The sequence below is a fragment of the Botrytis porri genome (assembly GCF_014898465.1).
Source record: "Botrytis porri strain MUCL 3234 chromosome Unknown BPOR_011, whole genome shotgun sequence".
NCBI classification, from domain to species: domain Eukaryota; kingdom Fungi; phylum Ascomycota; class Leotiomycetes; order Helotiales; family Sclerotiniaceae; genus Botrytis; species Botrytis porri.
In genome coordinates, this window is record NW_024066085.1 from 504,651 (window position 1) to 527,849 (window position 23,199).

Genomic DNA, 23,199 nt, shown 5'->3' on the forward strand with positions numbered 1-23,199 from the left:
CATTCGAGAGCTTGTTGATGGAGATCTAATGATCTACATTATTTGGACCTCGGCTTACCCCCCCGCCCCGTGTTTTGTGGGGAAGATTAACCACATCTTGGAGCTCGGCGATTTCTCGAACATCGAGGATGCTTCAATGATTATAAGTTTACAATTCAGTTAGCTTTCACTTTCGGTCGCAGAGAATACAGCTCGATATCATTCAAGATTTCTGTGTAGAACTCAGAAAATATGTCACAACAACCCTTCCGCCCTATCAAGCGACTCCTCATAGCAAATAGGTAGTCGCCAGCCCCCTCTTATCTCCCCTTAAACTAACCCCCAAAAGAGGAGAAATAGCAACGCGTATTCTATCCACAGCACGCGAACTGAATATAGAAACCTACACCCTTTACACCACCAACGACTCATCACACACTCTCAACTCAACCCATTCCATTCAACTTCCATCTCCATCTTCATATCTCGATATCTCAACTCTAAGCTCTATTGTTCAAAAGCACAATATCGATGCTATTCATCCAGGTTATGGATTTCTCTCAGAATCTGCCGAGTTTACAGAAAGAATGTGGAGAGAAGCCAACGCGGTTGTTGTCGGACCTGGATTTCGAATTTTAGAAAGAACAGGTGATAAATTGATGGCGAGAAATCTTGCACAGGAGTGTCACGTTCCTATTCTCCCAGCCCTTCAGGTACCCACAGATGATGTGACTCAACTCCAGGAATTTGCTTCAAAAGTCGGTTATCCTATTATCATTAAAGCAGTAGATGGAGGGGGAGGTCGGGGTATTAGGATTGTGACACAAGAAGATGAGCTGCAAGGGATGTTAAAAGCAGCATTGAGAGAAAGTCCAAGCAAGAAAGTATTTGCAGAGAAAGCGGCTGTGGATGGATATAGACATGTGGAAGTACAAATCATTGGCGATGGCCAAGGAGGAGTAAGACATCTTTGGGAGAGGGAGTGTAGTATCCAGAGGCGGTTTCAAAAAGTGGTGGAGTTTGCTCCTTGTTCAATTACCGACAGGCTGGCTGTGGAGAAGGTCATCGAAAGCGCATTGAGGATGGCTAGAAAAGTGAATTATTACTCGCTTGGAACTTTCGAATTTCTGGTCCGGCAATCACCACCAGAATTCTATTTTCTGGAAATCAATCCGCGTTTACAAGTCGAACACAGTATTACCGAATGTCTAGCCTCTGGGATCGACCTAGTTAAAGTTCAACTTCTTCTCGCCCAAGGATGTTCCCTCTTATCACTTCTCCCGCAATCTCTCCCTTCATCCCCATTAGCCCCGCCTCATATCCACTCCCTGCAACTCCGCATTACAGCCGAATCCCCCTCTCAAAACTTCTCACTCAGTCCGGGAAAAGTCTCATCTTTTTACTTTCCCTCAGGAAACGGTATTCGAGTAGACACACATTTGCACCCTTCAATCCCCGCAATCATCGGCACAGATTTCGATAGTCTACTGGCAAAGCTGATCATTACTGCACCTACCTGGCAAGATGTCGTCGCGAGAGCTAAACGAGCGTTAGAAGATACAGTTATCATCGGAATTGAAAGTAATCTGGACTTATTAAGAGCCATCATTGATAATGATGCGTTTGAGAAGCAAGAGTGTGATACGAGATGGTTGGAGAAAAATTTACCGGTGTTGCTCAGACCCGCCAAGAAGATAAGCGAGGGCTTGAAGAATTCTGCAGTACCGGTCTTGACGAGCTCAATACCACCTTTACCATCTTCATCGAGTGTGGTGTTCCGTCCGAGAGATGCCTGGAATATTGAACTTACTCCTGATGAATCGTTCAATTCGAATGCAAAACCCGGAGATTCAACGCCGATACCATATCATATGCAAATAACCCGCATCCTCACCAATAACTTTCCTTCTTCGCTCAAAGCCAACATCATATTCGCTTCTCCCTCCACCACCACAAAACCAACTCCCTACACACTCTCCCTCACCTCATCCTCCTCTACTCCCAGCTCCCAACAATCTTCCCACCGTCTAGGTAACCCCCAAAATTCAAACCATATAACAACACCCTTCCCGGGAAAACTCATCGAAATCTGCGTAGAGAAAGGAGATCAGATAGTAGCTGGTCACACAATCTGTGTGATTAGACAGATGAAAATGGAAGTTGAAGTTAGGAGTCAGAAAGATGGGGTTGTGAAGTGGGTTTTTGGGGATGGAGAAGAGGATCGATGGGAAGAGAAGGAGGAAGGAGAGAATGTGGGTGTAGGGATTCTGGTTTGTGAGTTGGAGGGGGATGGGGAAGGTGAAAGGGGGAGGGAAAGTAAATTATAGATTATGTGATGGATCTTATATATCTATGTGATTACTTCTTATGTTTATCTTAGTTCAAGATTAGGCTAAATTAAGTAATCTGTTAATAAATTTATCAGGGAAAAGGTTGGGTTGCAGTATATGTGCGTGATATCATCACCCCTCCCAAGCCACGTCGTACGACCGGACTGATTCCCGTCTAAAAGGGTATGCTAGTACAGCAGTGTCATATAGGACGCTGCTACAATCCCGCTTGTTTATTTGACTTCAATTTACTCTCTTTTCAATATTGGAAATCTACAAAAGGGCCAGGTTTGTCAATCCATTTCTGCTGATCTCATATCTTCATAGTTAACCTGATAATTTAGTCTGTATTGATCCATTCCGCCACTGGAGGTGTCGGTCTCTCTTGCATCCAACTTTGTCAATACATCGGTGCAGAGGTAATTAATTCCATTTATCACCAAACATCAAACCTTAAGTGTCATATTAACATTTAAAAAAACAGATCTTTGTAACTGTCGGGACCGAAGAGAAGCGACAGCTCTTATCTGAAAAATATGGAATCCCTCACGACCACATGTTTTCATCTCGAAATACAAAATTCGCATCTGAGATCATGGAGGTCACTGATGGCAAAGGAATCGACGTCATCATCAATTCACTCACAGGCGAACTATTGGACGCATCGTGGAGAATCTGTGCTGATGGCGGAAGCATGATCGAGATTGGTAAAAAGGATATGGTTGCCCGCAGTTACCTTTCCATGGAGCCATTCGATCGTAATTGTTCGTTTAAAGCTGTGGATTTCTCGTACACGAAGCACATCACTGATAAACTTATTGCCAAGTGAGTGTTCTCTGATTCTTTATCATATTCCATCTCTTTCTATGGTAGATGATTACTCACAATTCACCTAGACTTTTGACACGGATATTCGATCTTTTGGAAGCTGGCCACATCGGTCCCGTTCATCCAATCACAACCTTTCCATTCGACGATATCGCAGCTTCCTTTGCATTTATGCGTAGCGGACGTCATATCGGAAAGATTGTGATTACGAGAGAAGAGAACGCCTCTATCGAACTTCCAGTACGCCCACCAACCAAGAAACTTCGTCTTCGACACGACGTCTCTTATCTTATTGTTGGCGGTCTCAAGGGTCTCTGCGGAAGTCTTGCAGTCCATATGGCACGCAATGGAGCTAAACACATTATCTCCATGTTACGGAGTGGGTGCTCGGATCAGAAATCTCAAGGTACAGTCTTGAATTGCAAGGCTCTCGGGTGTGAGATCCAAGAGGCCAAAGGTGATGTGTCGAGTATTGACGATGTGAAAAATGCCTTCAAAGCTGCGAACAAGCCGATCGGAGGTGTAATTCAAGGAGCTATGGTTTTGAGGGTTAGTAAAATCCGTCTTGGGATTGCTTTGGAATGTACTAATTTGAATAGGATAAACCTTTCGAGATCATGACAATTGAAGATTACCACACCACAGTATCGAGTAAAGTGCAAGGAACCTGGAATCTACACAATGTAGCTTTAGAGCAAGAAACCCCCCTCGATTTTTTCACCATGCTCTCGAGTATTTCTGGTGTCATCGGACAGAAAGGGCAAGCCAATTATTCAGCCGGAAACGTCTTCATGGATGCCTTTGCTAGTTACAGACAATCTCTTAATCTCCCAGCCAATGCTGTAGATCTCGGTGTAATACAGGATGTCGGATATGTAGCCGAGCAAGGCGGAATGACAAGTCATTTCGATGACAGACAATGGACAGGCATTAACGAACAAATTCTTCGAAAAATTCTCAGCTACTCCATCTTCCAACAAGTTTGCCCAATCAACAAAGCGAGTTCCGCCCAGCTCATCACTGGTATTGCGGTACCTCTTCCAGACGACTCGCCTCTTATCCGAGATGCTCGATTTGGCCATCTCTTCGCAAATACGGATTCTAGTGGTTCCGGAAAAGGAAGCGCGGATGATAGTTCAAAGGAACTTCAAGTTTTCCTGCTTCTCTATCGTTCTGGTGCTGAGGCTGTTCCTATGGTCGCAGCGGCAGTTGAAGTTGTCAACATGCAATTCACGAAGATGTTGAGATTGGATGAGCCGATGGAAGTAGGGAAGCCTTTGTCAGTGTATGGACTTGATTCATTGTCGGCAGTCGAGTTCCGGAATTGGGTGAGGATGGAATTGGGGGCTGAATTGACGACGCTTGATATTACTAATGCTAGTTCTCTCACTTCTTTGTGTGAGAAGATTGTGGCGAAGATGCCTCCGCTTACGAAGAGTGGTTGAGTTTTGGGGTTCTTTAGTTTGTCGAGGCCATTCTATAGAATTATTGTGGTTACAGAATTGGAAAGTTGATTTTATGATTCATAGATATGTTTTGATTCCTAATATTTATTGATTGAAATGAAAATGAAATGGAGGAATAGAGATTTGATTTGAGCCTCGTTCAAGCGATAATGTATATTTAGACACAATACTGCAGTATGTTTAAGTTTAAGTTTGCAAAGTCTGCCTGCAACTTTTCGCTAACTATCCGTGAAATCATCTGATCGATGAGTCCCCATATTGGAAGCTCAAGAATCACGCCATATGTTCCCTCACCTGAGTCTAATGTCTAACACCTAGATAGTCATCTACAAATGACTTCAATCACTTGAAAATTCCATAATATTTTACCAACAAAATCTCAGAGTCTTATTCCACAGCGGCTTCTTCTAGAGGAAGTACCTCTCAATAGGTATATCTTGTACATTTCCTAAACTCCTTAAGTCATGCAACAAATAATAAGTAATCGTACCCAGTAAGCCCCAACCCCACTACACAGTCACAGTGGGCGGCGCGGGGGAACAGATAAGCAACCCGCATCCCGTTCAAAGTAAGCACTCTCTCAACCCTAAACGACCGAGCTCGTTGCTCAGCCCTCTAGTTAGATAGTGGGGCTTATAGCCGGGTATATGTATATACTCTTCAGCTCTCCTTCCTTCAACCCTCAGAGACCAATTGAAATCCACATATCAAGCCAACAATATTTCATCCAATGGTATAAAATGAAGAGGCAAATTTATCTGTACGTCGCTTATTATTCCTGCAAACATCTTACTATTGAACCACTTCATTTCCTCATAATAGTCCAGCCCCTGTTAATCTCCTTGTCGTTTGTTTCTGATTATCAAGCACAATATTGATGTTGATTTGTAAGTTTGTAATATCCATGATTGGAAATACAGATTGTAATGCAAGTAACCTTGGAAAACGTAGTTGTTGGTCGTTGTTGGTCTAACAGATCTTTCAGGAGGAACATATCTGTGTAGGTATTTTTTCACTTAAGGATTACTGATCCATAGTTTTTAAACTCTTGTCTACTTCTATAACCTGTATTCAACAGTCTATACTCATACATTCATACACTTAAATTCTGGATTAATTGATTTTATTGATTGATCTTTAACACATTCATCATGGCGCCAACAATCGTTCTTATTAGTGGTGCAAACAGAGGTTTAGGTACAGTACTGTCTTCATTCTCCGATTATTCGATACCCTCCTTTCATTCATTGCCCAACTCCAACTCAATATAACAAAAAAGACAGAATTCTGACAACACTCTTACCCAACAGGAAAAGGTCTCCTAGCCCAATACATCAGCAAACCCGATCACATCGTCATTGCCGCCAATCGGGACCCTTCGCATCCAACATCGAAAGCCCTCTCAGAACTGCCTACTGGTGCTAACACCAAGCTCTGTGAGCATAACTCTCTTTTCTTCTTTTCTTTTTTTCTCTTATTTCGTGGTTCGCGAATGTGATTACCCTTTTCCGCGACGGCAAAATTGTACTTTGGTATTCTACAGATTCAATCATAGATTCTTTTTCACTCCATAACACATTAATATCTCATGATTCCCTTCCACTCTCCCCTGAATCCCTCTCCACTTTTCCTTCCCCACATCCGCTAATCCCCTTCTCCACCCCTAGTCGTTATCAAAGTCGACGGATCCTCCCCCACCTCCGCGCAAACCGCCATCGACACGCTCCCCTCCCTCGGAATAGACCATTTAGACCTCGTCATCGCCAATGCAGGTGTATCTTACGCCTGGCCCACCGTTGCCGATCTAAAGATCGAAGATCTAGAAGGCCACTTCATACCAAATGTTTTTGGAGCTGTGAGATTATATCAGGCAACTTTGCCATTATTATTGAAGAGTAAGGATCCAAAATGGGTTACTATTGGAAGTACGGCGGGGATGATTACCGTGAGCATTTCTTGAATTTTGATTCTAATATTTGATGAGATTTCTCTTTTCGCATCCCATTCCTCACTCATTTCCCTTCTTTGTCCCATCTCTCCATTTTCTACGTTCCACTCCCTTCCAACTTTCTTCCCATCTCATCTTCCCACTGAAATCCCCCTGAAACACCCACTAAACTCCCATCCAGAACCAACTCCCCATCCAGAACCAACTCCCCATCCCGAACGGCGCCTACGGCCCCTCCAAAGCCGCCATCCACTGGTTCACCAAACGCATGAACGTCGAGAACCCCCCCTTGAACGCGTTCGTTCTCGATCCCGGCTGGTGCCAAACCGAGCTCGGTAACGCGGGTGCCGTCTATTTTGGAATGGATCAAGCTGCTGTTTCAGTTGAAGATTCATGTGCCCTGATGGCGCCGCTTATTACGAAGAGTACGAAGGAGAGTCACGGGGGAAAACTTTGGAGTTATGAGGGGGGTCAGTTGGAGTGGTAGATTGTTTGGGGTTTGAGATGTGGGTGGAGGATTATATGAAGGTCTAGACCGCTTGAAATATGATTTAATGTGATTTTGTGTCGATATAAAAATAGGTGGATAGATAGAATTTATATAACCTGATCGAGACATTAAAACCACTCTGAAGGTACACCTACCAGTGAGATATATAATTATTACTGATATCTAACAATTCTATATCCACTTTTCAATGCGAATTTCACATTCCGATTCTTGATCAGCTTTCCTAAATCTATCTGTATCAATTTTCTACCCTACTACTCTCCCATTCCATCTTTTATCCCTCTCTACTTTTCCCCCTTCAAATTCCTACTCTCTCTCTCTCCTGACTCTCTTATACTTTTCTATTTTCCTTCTCACTTATTCTCCTATCCTTCTGTCTTTCTTTCTCATCTTCCCACCCTCTAATCAAACTAGTTGAGATCCATATTAGACTAACTTAGATTTAACTATCTTTATCTATTAATGAAAATCTTGATGAATATCTTTGTTAATAATCCTAACAATCTTGAATTTTAGTGTCATAGAAATTACGCATATAGCTTCACTTGGGCTGGCGAAAAAGGATGAAAAGCAAAGAGCCGACATTTCAAGGCAATAATTCTTCCGGTAGCTTGGAAAATGAGATTTCAAGACATGCGACGGCAGCGGTGTCTGAACAATCCGATACGACCAAGTCTGCTCCTGTAAAATAGTCTTGAAGAGTACTTGAAGGAAAACGTGGTAGCCCCTATCAATATGAGCGAGGCAGAAGACAAATTGCATATACTATATACGAAGACAAATTTCGCAAGGCAGAATTTCATGAGCATCGCGATACGTATACGCGCCTGCAATGGGTATTTTATCTGTTTAGTTTTCTAGTTTGAACGAATTTACTTCTTCGTTGATATTACACACTGATTACAATCTACAATCACGCTTAAACATCATCATACAACTAAATCCTGCCACGTAGACTAATGGGCTGATCTCTACATAATAGGTACATCCCTCTACTTTCATATTTTACATTTCATCGTTGCAGATAGGAAGGGCTTATAAAGGAGTTTAAGTATATCAATCGCCACTAGACTTATGAGCGTCGACATAACCGGTCCGAATCCTTGGGCCTCTCGATACCCTCGGAATTCTCCAATGCTAGTTCGAAGAATACGACAGCGATACAACTATAGCAGGGTAAAATTAGTGCACAGAATTTGGAAAGGTAGTTGCAAAGGTAACTAAGTATATATATGAGTAGAAATAAACCCGGCTATAGAGAATCACATCTGGATTCGGACCGTAGTGCAGGAAGAACATCGTTAAAGTCTATTCATAGCTCCAAAAAGCAAAAGAAACAGACATCAGGAGAAATCTCCAATAAATTACACGACTTCATCAAGGAATAGGTATCAATTTTTGTTTTGATCTAATCAAACGTCTGATACAGCTGATAGGACTTCGAACAATAAATCGAATTATTCAGCTAGAAGACAAAGAATATGGTAGGTATGTATATAGCAAACGACTTCGTTCGGATTACCCAGTCTTCTCGGTAATTCGAATGAAACTGCAAAAGCTGGAGATGGCTATATGATTCATGGCATCGCTTGAAAAACGAGAGCACTTACAGCTCTTCTCCGTCGCTATCAGTATAATGGCTAACAAGCCGACATGATTGGAAATTCAATGTTGATCTTACTGATATTCTAGTTTGAGAATCAAGTGAACTCTGAATAATTCTGTAATGTGATCTGCTGTCTTTTCTTCCGCTCGTCATCGCTTCGGAGCAAAGAATCCAAATGCTAAGACGGTGATTAATGTGACCAGAGCGACGCCTACTGAGATTCTCGTCTTGCTACTGTGGAGAGAAAGTTTGACGGGTACATTGTTACCAAGAGACATTGCAGAGAATATTGTCAAAGTTAAAGTCTGGGTAGGCGCTGTAGATAGCGTTAGTTAAAAGTTTGTCATTTTCTAACATTACACTCTGTTTAAAGAGCTAAACTATACATGAAAAGATGGAATTCTTTTCAAGCGTTATGAAGAGCGTAGCGCTCTCGCTCAATCTGCTAAAGTAGGCTCAATGACTCAATACCACTACTATATACAGACAACTACTCTCCTCTAGAATCATGACATTAGTTGCCCGATGCTTCAATAATAACTCCATCACTTTCTCTTTCAAATGAGAACGCCTTTCTGCAACTTCTAATACCTCTTCAGGAATTATTACTTCTTCCCCCATTTTCTCCAGTAAGAGCTTTATTACCTCCTCTCCGGAATAAGAATTCCCTACTGCAGTTTTAATCACCTCTCCAGTAATAACTACTTCTTCTCTTTGTTTCTCGAGCAAAAGCGTCATAGCTTCCTTTCCGAATTTGCCAGCAATTATTGCCACTACTTCTTCAGAAGTTATTACTTCTCCTCCTCGTTCCTCAAGTGAAATTATCGTAATCTACTGCCCGCTAGAACCACTTTCTACTACAGCCTCTGCTATTTTCTTGGTAATGACTACTTTTTCTCTTTCTTTTTCAAGCAAAAGTATTTAAATCCTTTGTCCATTCTGGTAATTGCTCGCTGCAATCTCCACTACCTCTTCAGTGATCGTTATTTCTTCATTTCGTTTCTCAAATAGAAGCTTCATAACTTTTTACCCATCATTTGAATTCCCCGCTACAGCTTTTAACACCTCTTCTGTAAGTTGGAAATTGTCCCTTTTCTGTCCTAATAAAAGTTTCATCATTTTCTGATCACATAAACCTCCAACCTGTATCGTATCTTCTTCACTCATCTGTTCATTGGTTTCCATCTGATTTGATATTCTTTTGACATCTCCAATCCATAGTCTGAGGGCGGAATATGCATACATATAGACCAAATCTAGTCTTGCCGTATCGCTCAATGTATCCTGATGATATATCCCCTGCAACCTTTTTCTTGCCTGTATTACTTGCAAGAAGAGAGCTTCTGCTTTCATCCATTCAGAACTCCTATGCTCTATCCATGCAAGGCTTTCTTTTAATGCTAATATATGTAGAGTTCCTCTTCCAAACTTTCCCTCGTAAATATTTATCTGTATTTGAAGTATATTTTTTTGCATTTTCGTAGTCTATTATACCTCCCAAAACAAGTGCTACATTTATTGAATCGATCACTCTACCTGAATCCGTATTCAGATAATCTGGTACCGAGGTATGATTCTCAATAATCCCCTCATATTCTGCTTGGCCTTGCAAGTTGTTTCGAATTTGCTCCTAGTTCCAGATAAGTAAAAAATCACGCGAGAATTTCTGTTTCGAAGGCAAGGTAAGTGGAGACTCAAAAACTCCGCTATTTACTTGTGTGTGTTTTTGTAAAGTGGCTGCAATCAAAATGATAGCAAAATGATCCTTGGTTGCTCTAATGATAGCTGGCTTTGAAGCCCCTTGCAAAAGACAAACGAGATCGCCTTGTCGAATAGGTTTCGCTGAATCCTGGAAACACCAACGAGTGCTGTACTCTTTGTTGTAATACACAGATTCTAGCCGATTGTTGGAAGGGATAGTTACATACTGTCTGTCAAACCTGGTACTATCATCATCTATCGAGAAGGCATAGCCAAGGACATCGCCCTTACTCTCAATAAGTGCTACCTCCTTGCTCTCCCAAGTCTTTACAGATATATTTTGGGGGAGTATAAATTTAACAAGTCGCTCCAACAGCGTTGTCCATGTGACCTTGTAGTCAGGCAATAATCCAGCTAGATTAGGACTGTTGGAACTCTTGCCGAGCAAGGCATATATCTTGTCGTGACGTTTAGTGGCCTTACGGGTATGGTACATATCTACCAATACGCCTAGAGAAAGTGCACCAGATAACCGAGTTACATGTTTTGGTTGGAAGATTACTCCTCTCATTAGGTACATCACCGGACGGATCAGATTTACCAAGTCTGAGTGACCATTGTAGAAAAGCTTGCTGAAGCCGGTGTATAAGTCTTACCCGTCTATTGTTGCAGAGCCACACATTATCAGGATTTGTTGAGCGAAGCCAACCTCTTGAAAAACCTGCATCGGTTTTTGTTAGTAATCTTCTGAAATATCATTGACGGTGAATTGAGTGACTTACACAGATCGGTTCAAACCATGGTCGTTTGAGCAGTTCAAAAACTCCCCTCTGGTTCATTTCACTGATTTCCTGTTTTAGATATCCACCTTCTGGGGTTTCAAATTCTGGGGATTCACCTTCCGCAGCAACACGTATACTTTCGAGCGCTTGATTGCTACCGTCTGCTGCATCATCAAGGTAAACAATTACACGATTCGCTTGACCAATGATCTTCGCAATTAATTGAATCTGATGACTTTTCTCTGTATTATCTTCTTGATTGATACAAATAGAATCCACCCATATAATCCTTTCAAAACTGCGATATCGAAGATGCAGCAGTGCAGTGTAAAGGTTTGCTGTGATAGATAGAGAATGATTGTTTATATAGACAACTTTAGGGCTCTCCGGGCTAACCCATACATAGGATAAAGCTTCATATAGATGGATCCCCCTGTCCGATTTTCGAAGAGAATAATTATGAAGTCGGAAATGTATTTGAGCGGTCAGATCTTCGTCTGGCATTGAACCGAGCAAACGAATACTTTTAGAGTCTAGTGGACTTTTAGAATAACTGTATTGAGGCATGATGTGAGTTTCAATGTAAGAGTTTAGGCCCTGGCTTATCGCACATTAAGCGAAAACACATTAAAAACCCTTATTTCTTCAACTTTTAAACTATATATTAATTCAATCAATTTTTCAAAAAAAAAATTATAAAAATAATAACCAATATTGAAAATCATTGAAATGATTTTAAAAAATAAATGAAATATTTTTAGTATTTTTTTTTAGAAAAGGTTGTAGATTTTTAAAGTTGAAATTATTAAAAAAAACTTAAAAAAGTGATTTATTTATATAAGAAAAGTATTACATATTATAAATTTTGAAAAATTTCAATTTTGAAAACCTATAACTTTATTAATTTTCAAAATTTCAAAGAATTATTTAAATTGAATATTCTTTATATAGTTATTTCTTATATATATAATTTTCAAATCAATTCTTCGAATAATTAAAGAATTATAATAATAATTAATTTATATATAAAAACAGTATTTTTGCAGGGATTTTGTTACAAAAAAGGGTGGTGTGCGATAAGCCGGGGCCTCAACTCTTACAAGAGCTAAGAGTATTTCGGATGGTTGAGCTCAGTGTTACAACGGATTAGTAACAGGCTGTAGAATCACTGACTTATAGGCTATAATGGTATTATAGGCCTCAGTGATTCAGCTGCAGTATACCGGGGGACACTAGGCACCCAAGGAAAGCCTCAGGCATGTATATAGTATTAGTTATAGAATACACTGAATCATAGGACATGGTTCCTAGGACAGTAGGGTCCTAAGAAGAATAAGCAATACAGGACACAGTAAGCAAGAGAGGTCTTGCTAGGATTAGTAAGCTCCCAAGGGATTAGCCCTAGGACAGGAAATAAGACAGGACGACAAGACTCACGGGACTAGTATCACGTGATGGACCATCCCATCAGTCCCACCGATTATTATCAATGGGATCAGTGGGATCCCACTACGCCCACTACTCTCAGTGAGTGGGATCGATGGGATCGCAGAGTGCAAAGGTCTATATAAGGGAAAGGGTTTCTTTACATGTAGAGCTTCGTGCTCAAGAACAATCATTAGTTTCATTACTATAGTTACGAGAATTGCAACCAGTTACAACCTTATTGAATTCCTACTTGAAGTCTAGTCTAAACCACCTCGAGAGATCTCTAGACACTTCCACGTGACCCTAGAGGCAGCTCCCGTAACCACTCAGTGCTGTTGGTATCTGCTCGCTGTTGACCATGTATCGATGATGCGGGGAAATTTGTAGAGCGTTGTGTCTTATTGACTGTTAGGCGCCACTATTGCGGCAAAGGCAATGAAAACCAAGTATCCACATATGCTGAGGGCGGGATAAGTAGACGTCACTTGCAGGTGTCCCAATCCTACCCTGGATTTAGATAACAGTTAATCATTGGACTTCAAATGGGTACGAGAAAAGCCTTTTCTTTTATTCAGGCGGATCAATATAGAAGTTGTAGCTGTTCTCTACAAGGATAATTTTGGAGAGTCTATCTACATCTAAGAGTCGAATATTGTTTTATGGGGGGTAGGTGCTCAATATGCATCACATCACTGAAGGAAGTGTCTCGTACAAGCAAGCAGAAGACTATATTGGACGACTAAGACGCATAGCTTTAGCAAGTCTCCATCTTGTATTGACAATAAGTAACAAGGTGGTAGTCACGAGAGCTCAAAAGAGCGACGGAGTGCCAGGGCCTGTTGATAGGCCAGAAAACAGTAAACGAACGCCAGAAAAAAACAGATGAGATATACAAATACCGTTGTGAGTGGATAATATGTGCTATTTTAGCCTGGTTCAAACTCAGAACACAGATAATACTCCGTAGAGCTTCGAAACATGGGTTAAATCAGATGACAAGACGATCAACTGACTAATATCATGAGAATAACCACGTGAAGGGTGCTTCTCTGAAGATACAATTGCTCGAGATCGAATAGCATGTACAAGTAGATTCCACTAGAAATATTTGCATTTATAATACGACACTGTTAGACAAATCACAGAACTTGCTTATGATGAGCAGCATTGCTTGTTTTGTGACTGGCGACTGCTGTAAGGGACTTATGTCGCTTATATAAGAGCACGTGCAAATGTGAGCTAGTAACGCGTTTGCGCCTATGGTCCTTATCGTCTGTGAACTTTCCGCATCTCATGAAATTGTGAACAACTTCCTCTCCCTCAAATCATTTGATTGCGCATTATGACCATGATGAATAAGAGTCATCTTTTCTCGAAACATAGTCTTGCAACGTATCTGTATCGAGATAAAAGACTCATACGGTAGGTCAGCTGGTCATGGATTTCACATGACTCTAACTGCTGAACATCACTGCCTCAAGTTGTCGCAGATTTTGAAATGGTAATATATAGCAACCTGATCCTTTCTATAAGTGGCAGCGCTTGCTTTTCGAATTGTTTTATTGCTACTAGATCATCACTCGAGATTAACTATACAGATTTGACTCATTATTCTCTGATACCGTTGTGCTTATCGTTATATACTTGGAGAGCGAAGCAGCAGTGTGCGCCGTGGAGCCCAAAGATCTGCGAATGCCTCAGAATCGCAGCAATTCAACCTTGTCTCGAGAGTCCTCCACTAGCTCTTCCCGATCTTCGCGCTCATCAGGCCGTCGAAAACGTTCGCACAAAATGTCAGGGAACTCTCGATCACATCGACACCATACACGAGATAGAGAAGATAGGTTCAAGAAAGATATTGAAGAGGAGGTAGCCGGCGTAGGGAAGCGCGTCTACAAAACCGTTGAGAAACTCGAGAATCCAGTGAAGAAGCTTGGCAAGCTTGTTCTCTGGAGTGCCCCGTTAATTCTTGCGGGGTTAGAGGTACGACATGAATGGCATCATCATATACATAAGAGAAGGATGATGGAGAAGGAGTACGAGAAGGCACATTTAGAAATACAGTTACAAATGGAGAAGGATGGAAAGAAAGAGGGTATTACGGTGGGGGGAACAAAGAGTCATGAGCCGACACAAGAAAAAGAAAAGGCACCTGCACCAACTTCTGAAGAAGTACACATCCTGCCTTTTCCTGTACAAGTCGACCGTCGGGACGAATATCCCACGCGATATCCTTCACGGCGAGAGTTGGAAGAGAGGGAGCCATACTTGTTACCCCCTTTGGCTCCCGAAATACCATGTCCAGATGTGTGGGAGATTAGACAACCAAGGATTCGAGTGGAACAGCCAGGCTCTAGAGAAGTCCGCTTTCCTCAAGTTCGTTCGCGTTCCGAGTTTGTTTATGAATATAGGCGGTGGTAGATTGTTATGAGTCTCTCTTTTTCCTCATTTATACTTACTGCATTTGCTTTGGTTTGGAGCATTTAGCGATGTTAGACTTTGAAGTTATGTCGATTAGACTTCATTCCTCATACCCTTTGTCGTGTTGTTACCTAGTTTATATACCCATTTAACACTCTTGAGTCACCAGAACCTGTGCTGGCTTGATATTCTTCTGTTATAATTTACTCGTATTTCAGGCAGCATACTACTTAGCTCAACTAAATTGATATATCAAGCGTGTAATTATAATTGTCTCAAATAAAACTCCTACTGATACCTGATGTACAACTAAAAGTAAGCACCTATGGTACTTAGTGTATTTCAATCATGTACTTATTCCCCTCCTTCGCCAAACCCAAAGAAAGTCTCCCATCTCCCCATCTTCCCATCAATTCCTACCCCTTTTCCTCGGCCTCGCCATGACCCCCACACCCAACAACCTCTTCGCCATCTCTTCCACCCCTAACTTCTTTAATACTCACCCAAATTTGCGAAAACGTGAAAATCAGCTGTGGTCGGTAGATACTCGATTTTCCAACTCTGTAACGCTTCTACAACAAGAGTGTAATTATCTCATAAGTTAGATATGAGAGATGCAGTAATGTGGTATAGATAGGTAGACGTGATGAGGGAAGTGAGAAACATATCCTTGAGGATGACGTTTGCAAGAAATGCGCGATTATACTATCGTCTAGGATGGGACTGTTGCGGGAGAATGAGGAAGCACTTTGTATTCTTAGCTGTGCGATTAGGATTCTTCGTGTTTGACGATGTGATGTGATGTGATCACTAGAGCAATTGAGATCCTTTGTAGAACTCCACATTGATTTTTTAGAAAAATATCAAGAGGATATACAACCTCTCCGCTGCTCCAAAATCCCCACTCAAATTATCCATACAAGGGAGGTCTCATTCCCACCCCCCCCAACTCCTCATTACCCACCAACTTCAGCGCACTAACAAATTGCTCTTCCTCCATCCGATTCCCACACTCAGATAGTCCAGATAACTCTTCAAAAATGTAATTTAATTTAATTCTTTCTTTTTTTTCTACAAAAATTCATCAACCCTCTCTCTAGTCAAATCAAGTCAGCCAGATAACAGCATCCGATGGGATGGGATGATACGGGTTCGCTACCAATAGCTCCAAATTTCAACACGCGACGGATTGGGACATTAGAACGCAATGCTCCTATCCTAACTAGGCAAATGTTGTAGAAATTAAAATATTTCAATCTTAATGTTCTGAATGAAAGAAGTCCTGGAGACGATTGTGTTTTGGCTCTGCCTTGAAAACGCGACTTTCGAAATTCCGTCATACGACTGACTATACATCATGAAATCTTGAAACTGAAATACGGTTAAATGATGTAGTTTGTAATTTCGAATTATCCTGTGTAGATCCCATAATTCTTATTCTTCATGAGATGGTCTTCGCACTTTGATTACCTCTAGCCTCGCTATTCTCCTACTCTCATACCATCCTACCCCCCTCCCTCACAATCCTCAAACACGATGCTGCCTCACACAACACGCGGCAATCAGCGCCACAACCGCCGCGCAAACAGAAACAGCTATCCATCCAATCACCCTCATTAGTCACAACTCAGAATTCACCAAAATCAAACTTCACACCACCACACACCACAGGGGAAAAGCCAAACTACATACCATGAGTAAAAGACAAACAATTCACATAAACAATCTTTACCAATTCCCCCAGTTTTCCATCGAGATTCCGTACGTATTCGATATCCGAGAGTGCTTGTTCGATGATCTGAAGCAAAGAGAAGAAATGAATTAGTAACCTATCCAAAAAAAAATTCCCCCCACCCCCCAAAAAGATAATTAGAGAATCAAAACCTCCACAAACCTTCTGGCTCCCCTCCCACCCCTCAAGCGCCACCCTCAGACCCTTTTCCAGCCCCGCTTGCATGATACTCCCCGCCGCACTAACCCCCACCACACACCCTACATTTGCGCTTAGAAAAAGTCCACTGGTGGCTATCGCCAACTCTTCTTATTCTACGCCTGCTGTGAGTCCTATAAATGATGCTGAGAGTGCGATTCCGTTGCCGAAACCGCCGGGGATGATGTAGAGGGATTCGAGGAAGGAGGTGTGGCCGTGCCAGCGGAGGAGGAGGGCGTAGGATGTTAGGGAGGAGAGGGCACCGAGGAGGAGGATGGGTTTGTAGTGTCCGGTTCTAGGGGGTATCAGCGGAGCAGTTCTTTTTTTTAGAAAAAAAAAGGGGGGGGGGAAGATGGGAGGAATACCTGTGGATAATATATCCAGTCAGAAGACCTCCTACTGCATTTTCCATTACAGAAGGCATGAGATGTGCACCCTCCGTTGTGAAAGTCGCATGATCGGTTATTTGGAAATAAATTGGAACGAGCATCATCATCTAACCACTCATTAGTCGCTTAATTAAACGAATACTTAGTCAAGAAACTGCATACCGCCATCTGAGCACCCGATTGAAAGCCCAAATTTATATAACTCGTAAGCACATCTCTATTGCGCAACAATCTTAAAGGGAAAATAGGCTCTTTAGCCCAAAACCCTTCTACGAGAAGGAATAAAAGTCCAGCTGCAACTGAGATGCCTAATAGGGATAGCAATTTATGATCAGTCCAAGGCATTCGATGACCACCTAAATCCAGGACCATAAGTCCGCAAACAATCGAGACAGAAAGGAAGATTGAGCCTAGAAAATCGATACGACGTAATTTTGAGAAATGCGATTGTTTGCCGCAAATTTGTTGCGGTGTAATATCCAGCTTCCAGATTACTAGCATCAAGGCTAAGATAGTAGGTGGGCATTGTGCTAAGAAGGACCTGACACAAACAAATCAGAAAGTAGAATACTACATATGCATCAGATACTCACCATCGCTACCCAATCGTATCAGTTAGAAACCCTCCAATTGGACCTCCCAATGATCTTCCAGTTGTAGCTGCAATATTGACATAGCTTCTCCATTTAGCGACTCCTCTAATTGAGAAAATTTCGTACGGAAAACTTGCCGAAAGATCATCCCTAGCATTGTTGTTAGATCCGCAAAGTTTGAATACTTATCCTAAAGGCGGCTTTCATCACTAGCATAAAAGTCGCCATCAAATATCGATCAAGGGCTATCAGAAAACTGCCTGGGTGAGGCCGTGGCGTCTGATTCCAGACTTGAGACGTTTCTTCGTGGGGGGTGGGGTAGCTCATGAGTGGTACGATGATTATGTTGTTCCAGGGCAGCATTCGACGAATCAACATAAAACCGAGTAATTACAGGCTAATGGGTTTGATAATGAAGTCATCCGCATGATGGAGATTTTCATCTCGTGAAGCCTGAAATCGGCAGTAGAGTTTTGAAGATTCAAGAACAATTATAAATCAAACAGATGTTGTGTGGCAGAAGGAGATATATAATGGTAGTCTGTTGCCCAAATGAAAGGTTGGTGTTGTTGACTGTTCTAATTACACCGGCGCATTTGATCTAAAGCATGATGATTCGAGACCGTTAAAGTGCAATGTCTGCGAATAAGGCAAAATTCCGAACCTTATGCATGCAACTCCTGGAAATATACAATCGCAAAATCTGATGGCTGGACTCGGAGTATTCGAGGGGTAAGTCTCCATAGTTCGGTAGCCGTTCCAGTTGTCTTGTAAAACGAAAGAAGAAAATATGTGGAACATAAAGATTAATATATTTTTAATTTGTGCCATCATCCTTGGCTTTGAAATCTGTTTCCGAGACCCCTTCCGCCCAAAATCTTCCAAGAACTCCCGGATTTGGTCCCTATGTAACCCAAACGCGACGCTAATACATGCAAAATTTGTGATATATTCAGTCCCTCAACCACGCTCTTCGTTTCTCTTCCTTTTTCTGTTTTCTCTTCTCCTTAAATTGCTTTAGTTCTGCTTTGGATAGCTTCTTGCCACTGCGTTCTTCCTTCAAACTTCTACCATCATGATTATTTGCCGCAGCGTCAACATCGAAGAAAGCGTTCATTTGCCTTTTACTCTTGTTCTCATCATTGAAGTTCTCTGGATTAATTTCTGCAGCTTGCCAACGTCCTGTAAATCGATTGAATTGGCCAGTTGCTGCGTAGGCGGCGGCTGGATCTAACCCAACAGCTGTTGGTTCTTCGACTGCCGATGGTTGCGCATACCAGGCGTTCGAATCATAATCTCCGTGAATAGCAGGATCATAACCACCGGCTGGACGAGAAGTTGGATCGATTTCTGTAGGTACAACAGCAGACTTTGTAGCTGGTACGCCCGGTGGACCTGGCTGCGGGACCTCTGGAACGCGAGGATTATCCCATTGTGTGGCTCTGGTAAAGCGATTGTAAAAGTAAAAAGCTTGATTTGTCTCATCCCAGACTGGTGCCCAACCATCGTCTTCTTGTGCGACAACTGGAGGTTGCTCATTTAGAAGGGGCGGTAGAGGTTCTTCTGGTAATGGCGGGCCTTCAGTAGCAATATCTTTTTCGCTTGGATCACCTTGACCATTTTGATTCTCATTCAAATTCGTATCATTATCTGAAGTGACGCCTTGTTCTTCTGTGCCTGTTGAGAAATCTTGGGATGTCGCATTATTTTCTAGTTTGTCAGATTCTGCAGATTCCCCGTCGACTTCTGCACGCTCTAATTCTGTTTTGTCGTGGATTGACAAGTTCTCGTTGCCTGGAGATTTTTCGATATCGGCTTTCGTCAACTTCGCTGTTTGAGTATCTATGGTACCTGAATCTGGAGTAGACATATTGCACTAGATCTATTATGCATCAGAAAGAGCTTTTGACAAAAGAAATGGAGTGGCCTGCTACAAGATATAATTTGCGGGGAAGAGTAATTACAAAATGTTGTAAAATTAGTTAATTGATGTCGCAAAGTTGAAGATTCAAGAGTTTATTGCCAATGGCTTACGAACCTTGGAACAGCCAGGCGCTAGAGAAGTATAGCTGCCTGAGGATTAACATCCTACCATCAACACGTGACTCCGAAAATCAACAGTTGAAGTTGACATGTGGATTGAATGGGAGAAGGGGGGGAAGAGGGGGGAAAAGGGAAAACAATTATAGATGTTCATGTAGTGTTCATACACCAGTCTTTCTTGCATCTCGCGGAAAACACTTGGGTAAGAGTGCAACGAAAGAATTTGTTGAGTAAATTCTTGAGTGTTCCATGCATTTGCTCTAAGGTCCCGTTTACCACAAGCTTCATATGATGTTCCGTAATTATTTGTTGATTTACAATTAGCTGCGTATTATTCCATAATACAATAATGTTACATCGATGCTAATTATTCGTTGGTTCTCAACGTATGATATCTTGCGCAGACCTGATAACTTCCCGTGCTTTCTCCAGATCTCGTTCGATAACTGGATCTAATCCTTTGCCTTCCTCTGCCTTGTTCAGGTTTTCACCAACAATCGTTTCCGCATTTCTCACAGCCTTCCTACCCTCTTCTCTAACCTCGCCCTCCCAGTAAGCCCGCGCAGTCTCCCATTTGTTCTGCATTCGCCTCATACTCCATACTATGCCAAAGGCGGCGACTGCTCCTGCTTCGTAAACGGTTGTTGACATGTTACTCACGTACATCAGGCCGGCAAGGGCTGAAGTCAAGGATGAAGTACTGAGGGTTTGTAAGACAAGCTTTTGGGCCAAAGCTTGCAGAGCAGGAATGGTAGTTGTAGTTAAAATTGACCTAGCAATGGGAATATGTAAAGGCCAAGGCTGAGGCTGTATCTTCATTGGTGTATCCTCATCCACTTTGATTGGGATGACATCTCGAAGTTTTGGTGGCGGAGGTAATCCTTCTGGAAGAGCCTCGTGAACAGGTGTATAAGCCCAATCAGAGCTCTGTGTAGAGTCAGAATCAAGAGATATGTTGCGATAGACTCCAGCTTCTTCTGTCCGTCCGGCTAGAAATATAATCTCCTTTTCGGCCTCGGTCAAGAAGCTTCGGCTCAACATATCAGACGTGATCATAGAAACATCGTCGACACGCCAAAACAACTTCCACCAACCCAACTTACGCCATCTCTGACCACCAAATGCGACATCCAATTGATCCCGAAGCTCAGTATGAGCACGTTCAGACCAAGTAGAGAGCTCGTGACGTAGTGATGTCATCTGGGCTGACGGTATTCGAGTAGACAAAAGATGGGACAATTGTCTAGCTTGTTCCACTTTCAGGTTATTGTCCGCATTTTGTATGATAGATGAGATCAGTCTGAGGAGTGGTTCTTTGATAGTGTCTTGAGTTGAGGATGCACCTGACTTCATCCAGTCAATGACTTCTGGAATACCGCTTGACAACCATTGACGCTCGTAAGCCATTGCATTCTCAATGCTCTTACGGAATGTCTGTAAAGCTTCATTGCCAGATGAAATATCGATAGATGGTATAGGTAGAGATTTTGATTCGAAGTTTGCAACGTTGACAGCACTTCCGATGGATTCTCGGTTTGCATGCCGAGGATATGAAAGAAGAGAGACTGCGCCCATAATTCCTTGACCCAGAAGAAAAGATTTATGTACGGGCGTTGTAACTGGAGTATAACGAGCTGCACTCGATGGTATCTCCATCGTCGGTACTAAGACCGTTTCTTCGAAAAGTTCGGTTCCGTTGATTATTGGAGGTTCCATTTCCAAAACTAAAATCTCCATTTTGTGGCCATTGAACATCGGAGAAGAAATGTTCATTTCGTAAACAAGCCTGCCATTCCGCTCCGAGCTTTCTTCCTCATTATGTCCTACCCTTATCAATAATGGCCGGTTCATGTCATCACCATGAATTATACGCCGCTCCCATTCCTCCTCTGCCTTCAATGGGTCTGCCAAAATGAGCCTCAGAAGCTCTTTAGCTTTCTGAAGAGAGGTCCCGCCATCTGCGAGTCCTAATATTGCAACCCTTATCGTCTCTTGACCCTCCGGTTGTTCTAAACCTCTCAAGGCAAGTTGTAACCTGGAGATATTCACATAATTCGTGGCGTGTTTTTGTATTTCGAGCAATGCCTCTCGAAGAGAACTGCGGTCTATTTTGGAGATATTGCCAGCCCTTCCGTTATTTGTAGCTTTTATAGGAGCAGAAGATGATTGTCGGACTGGTAATTGAGGGGTAGGTAAAAGTTTGCGATGTCGAGGTTGACTTCGAGTCCTCTCTGAAGTTTGAGAAAGAGTGCATATCGGGCATATATGCGATTTCTCGAAGTTATTTGGCGTTCGAAGCGGTTTTTTCCAGCCAGTTCTCGCCCTAGGTATTCGTGGAGGCATTGTGGTCGAAGCAAGAGAGACTAGATTGAAGATTTTGGGAAGCTCAACCATGAAGGTTGATATGTGTGCCTTAGATTCAAGGCTAATTTCGCGACATTCGAAGCTTCAGTTACATCACAAATTGCAAAACAGCAGAAAAGCATAAGCAGCATTTATTAGTATGTTAAGTATCTTTTGGTCTTTTCGTAGTCGTCTCACAATCATGGTTTATTTAATCCCATTCCTCCAAAAGCTCTATCGAGTTCGTCACCCTCTTGATTTGGTACAGCCACGGGTGTTTGTGCGAGGCGTGAAGCATCATTAGTTGACACATCAACATCCATAAGGTTTTCACCTCCTGCAACTGTCTTTTTCTCTGGCTCTAATATTCGAGCATCACTGTCCAACCATCCGGGAGCTACTCTACGCTTCTCTGCCAATTCTCTTGCCGCTATCGCATCTTCCCATGCCTGTAACTCCCTGTCTGCATCATCCTGAACTTTTTGTATATAAGCTTGAAGTGCTTTGCAAGATGCAATTATCTCATCTGGATGTGCTGCGTGACCCGACGATGATACAACGTATTGAGATCTCCCGTCGCTGGACGAGGCTGAAGCTGCCGTAGATGATGGTGGTAAAGTTGAGGGGAGAGCTTTATAAGTGTATGGAAGAGTCGTCGCAGTAGGAAGAGAGACAAACGGTGAGACCGTTAGAGGTACCTGCGCTAACAGTGGATGGGTACCTGAGCATTGTTAGTTCTTGAGTTCCTGTATCGGTGAAGTTGTACCAGGGGGCACTCAACGGTTGTCCATGATTTGTATGGATCTTGGGCAAGAGCTATGACCAGTAATCTTCTTTCAATTGGTCTTCGTTTCTTCCAGGTAATAATAGACAATTAAATGGAATGAGATTTACTAAACAG

The 23,199-nt window shown here is 42.3% G+C and overlaps 9 protein-coding genes across 9 annotated transcripts; 3 read left to right on the forward strand and 6 right to left on the reverse strand.

Moving 5' to 3' along the window:
• Positions 1-115: 115 nt before the first annotated feature.
• On the forward strand, positions 116-4,582 carry EAF01_008170 (uncharacterized protein; the record flags this gene model as incomplete). Its single annotated transcript, XM_038916426.1, has 7 exons — positions 116-281; positions 329-2,249; positions 2,520-2,597; positions 2,654-2,728; positions 2,794-3,134; positions 3,206-3,686; positions 3,737-4,582. The coding sequence occupies exons 1-7, from the start codon at positions 232-234 to the stop codon at positions 4,580-4,582; spliced, it is 3,792 nt and encodes a 1,263-aa protein (XP_038767788.1). The 5' UTR covers positions 116-231.
• Positions 4,583-5,024: 442 nt separating this feature from the next.
• Positions 5,025-7,142, forward strand: EAF01_008171 (uncharacterized protein). Its single transcript, XM_038916427.1, has 8 exons — positions 5,025-5,042; positions 5,098-5,171; positions 5,223-5,363; positions 5,496-5,531; positions 5,589-5,800; positions 5,914-6,039; positions 6,271-6,548; positions 6,733-7,142. Exons 5-8 carry the CDS (start codon positions 5,755-5,757, stop codon positions 7,036-7,038), a joined length of 756 nt encoding a protein of 251 aa, XP_038767789.1. The 5' UTR covers positions 5,025-5,042; positions 5,098-5,171; positions 5,223-5,363; positions 5,496-5,531; positions 5,589-5,754; the 3' UTR covers positions 7,039-7,142.
• Positions 7,143-10,298: 3,156 nt separating this feature from the next.
• On the reverse strand, positions 10,299-11,718 carry EAF01_008172 (uncharacterized protein; the record flags this gene model as incomplete). Its single annotated transcript, XM_038916428.1, has 3 exons — positions 10,299-11,001; positions 11,026-11,090; positions 11,152-11,718. 3 exons carry the CDS (start codon positions 11,716-11,718, stop codon positions 10,299-10,301), a joined length of 1,335 nt encoding a protein of 444 aa, XP_038767790.1.
• Positions 11,719-14,370: 2,652 nt separating this feature from the next.
• On the forward strand, positions 14,371-15,000 carry EAF01_008173 (uncharacterized protein; the record flags this gene model as incomplete). Its single annotated transcript, XM_038916429.1, has 1 exon — positions 14,371-15,000. One exon carries the CDS (start codon positions 14,371-14,373, stop codon positions 14,998-15,000), a length of 630 nt encoding a protein of 209 aa, XP_038767791.1.
• Positions 15,001-16,527: 1,527 nt separating this feature from the next.
• EAF01_008174 (uncharacterized protein) lies at positions 16,528-16,957 on the reverse strand (the record flags this gene model as incomplete). Its single annotated transcript, XM_038916430.1, has 3 exons — positions 16,528-16,595; positions 16,693-16,798; positions 16,895-16,957. 3 exons carry the CDS (start codon positions 16,955-16,957, stop codon positions 16,528-16,530), a joined length of 237 nt encoding a protein of 78 aa, XP_038767792.1.
• An 84-nt stretch (positions 16,958-17,041) lies between these two features.
• EAF01_008175 (uncharacterized protein) lies at positions 17,042-17,820 on the reverse strand (the record flags this gene model as incomplete). Its single annotated transcript, XM_038916431.1, has 3 exons — positions 17,042-17,249; positions 17,296-17,426; positions 17,482-17,820. 3 exons carry the CDS (start codon positions 17,818-17,820, stop codon positions 17,042-17,044), a joined length of 678 nt encoding a protein of 225 aa, XP_038767793.1.
• Positions 17,821-18,864: 1,044 nt separating this feature from the next.
• Positions 18,865-19,782, reverse strand: EAF01_008176 (uncharacterized protein; the record flags this gene model as incomplete). Its single annotated transcript, XM_038916432.1, has 1 exon — positions 18,865-19,782. The coding sequence occupies one exon, from the start codon at positions 19,780-19,782 to the stop codon at positions 18,865-18,867; it is 918 nt and encodes a 305-aa protein (XP_038767794.1).
• Positions 19,783-20,336: 554 nt separating this feature from the next.
• On the reverse strand, positions 20,337-22,298 carry EAF01_008177 (uncharacterized protein; the record flags this gene model as incomplete). Its single annotated transcript, XM_038916433.1, has 1 exon — positions 20,337-22,298. One exon carries the CDS (start codon positions 22,296-22,298, stop codon positions 20,337-20,339), a length of 1,962 nt encoding a protein of 653 aa, XP_038767795.1.
• A 200-nt stretch (positions 22,299-22,498) lies between these two features.
• EAF01_008178 (uncharacterized protein) lies at positions 22,499-23,089 on the reverse strand (the record flags this gene model as incomplete). Its single annotated transcript, XM_038916434.1, has 2 exons — positions 22,499-23,019; positions 23,080-23,089. 2 exons carry the CDS (start codon positions 23,087-23,089, stop codon positions 22,499-22,501), a joined length of 531 nt encoding a protein of 176 aa, XP_038767796.1.
• Between the last annotated feature and the right edge of the window lie 110 nt (positions 23,090-23,199).

Excerpts from the sequence above, each read along its gene's own strand:
- EAF01_008171 (XM_038916427.1), top strand. The coding sequence starts at position 5,755 with ATGGCGCCAACAATCGTTCTTATTAGTGGTGCAAACAGAGGTTTAG. Across the intron at positions 6,040-6,270 it reads TGGTGCTAACACCAAGCTCT|TCGTTATCAAAGTCGACGGA; the intron begins GTGAGCATAACT and ends CTCCACCCCTAG. Across the intron at positions 6,549-6,732 it reads GTACGGCGGGGATGATTACC|AACCAACTCCCCATCCAGAA; the intron begins GTGAGCATTTCT and ends ACTCCCATCCAG.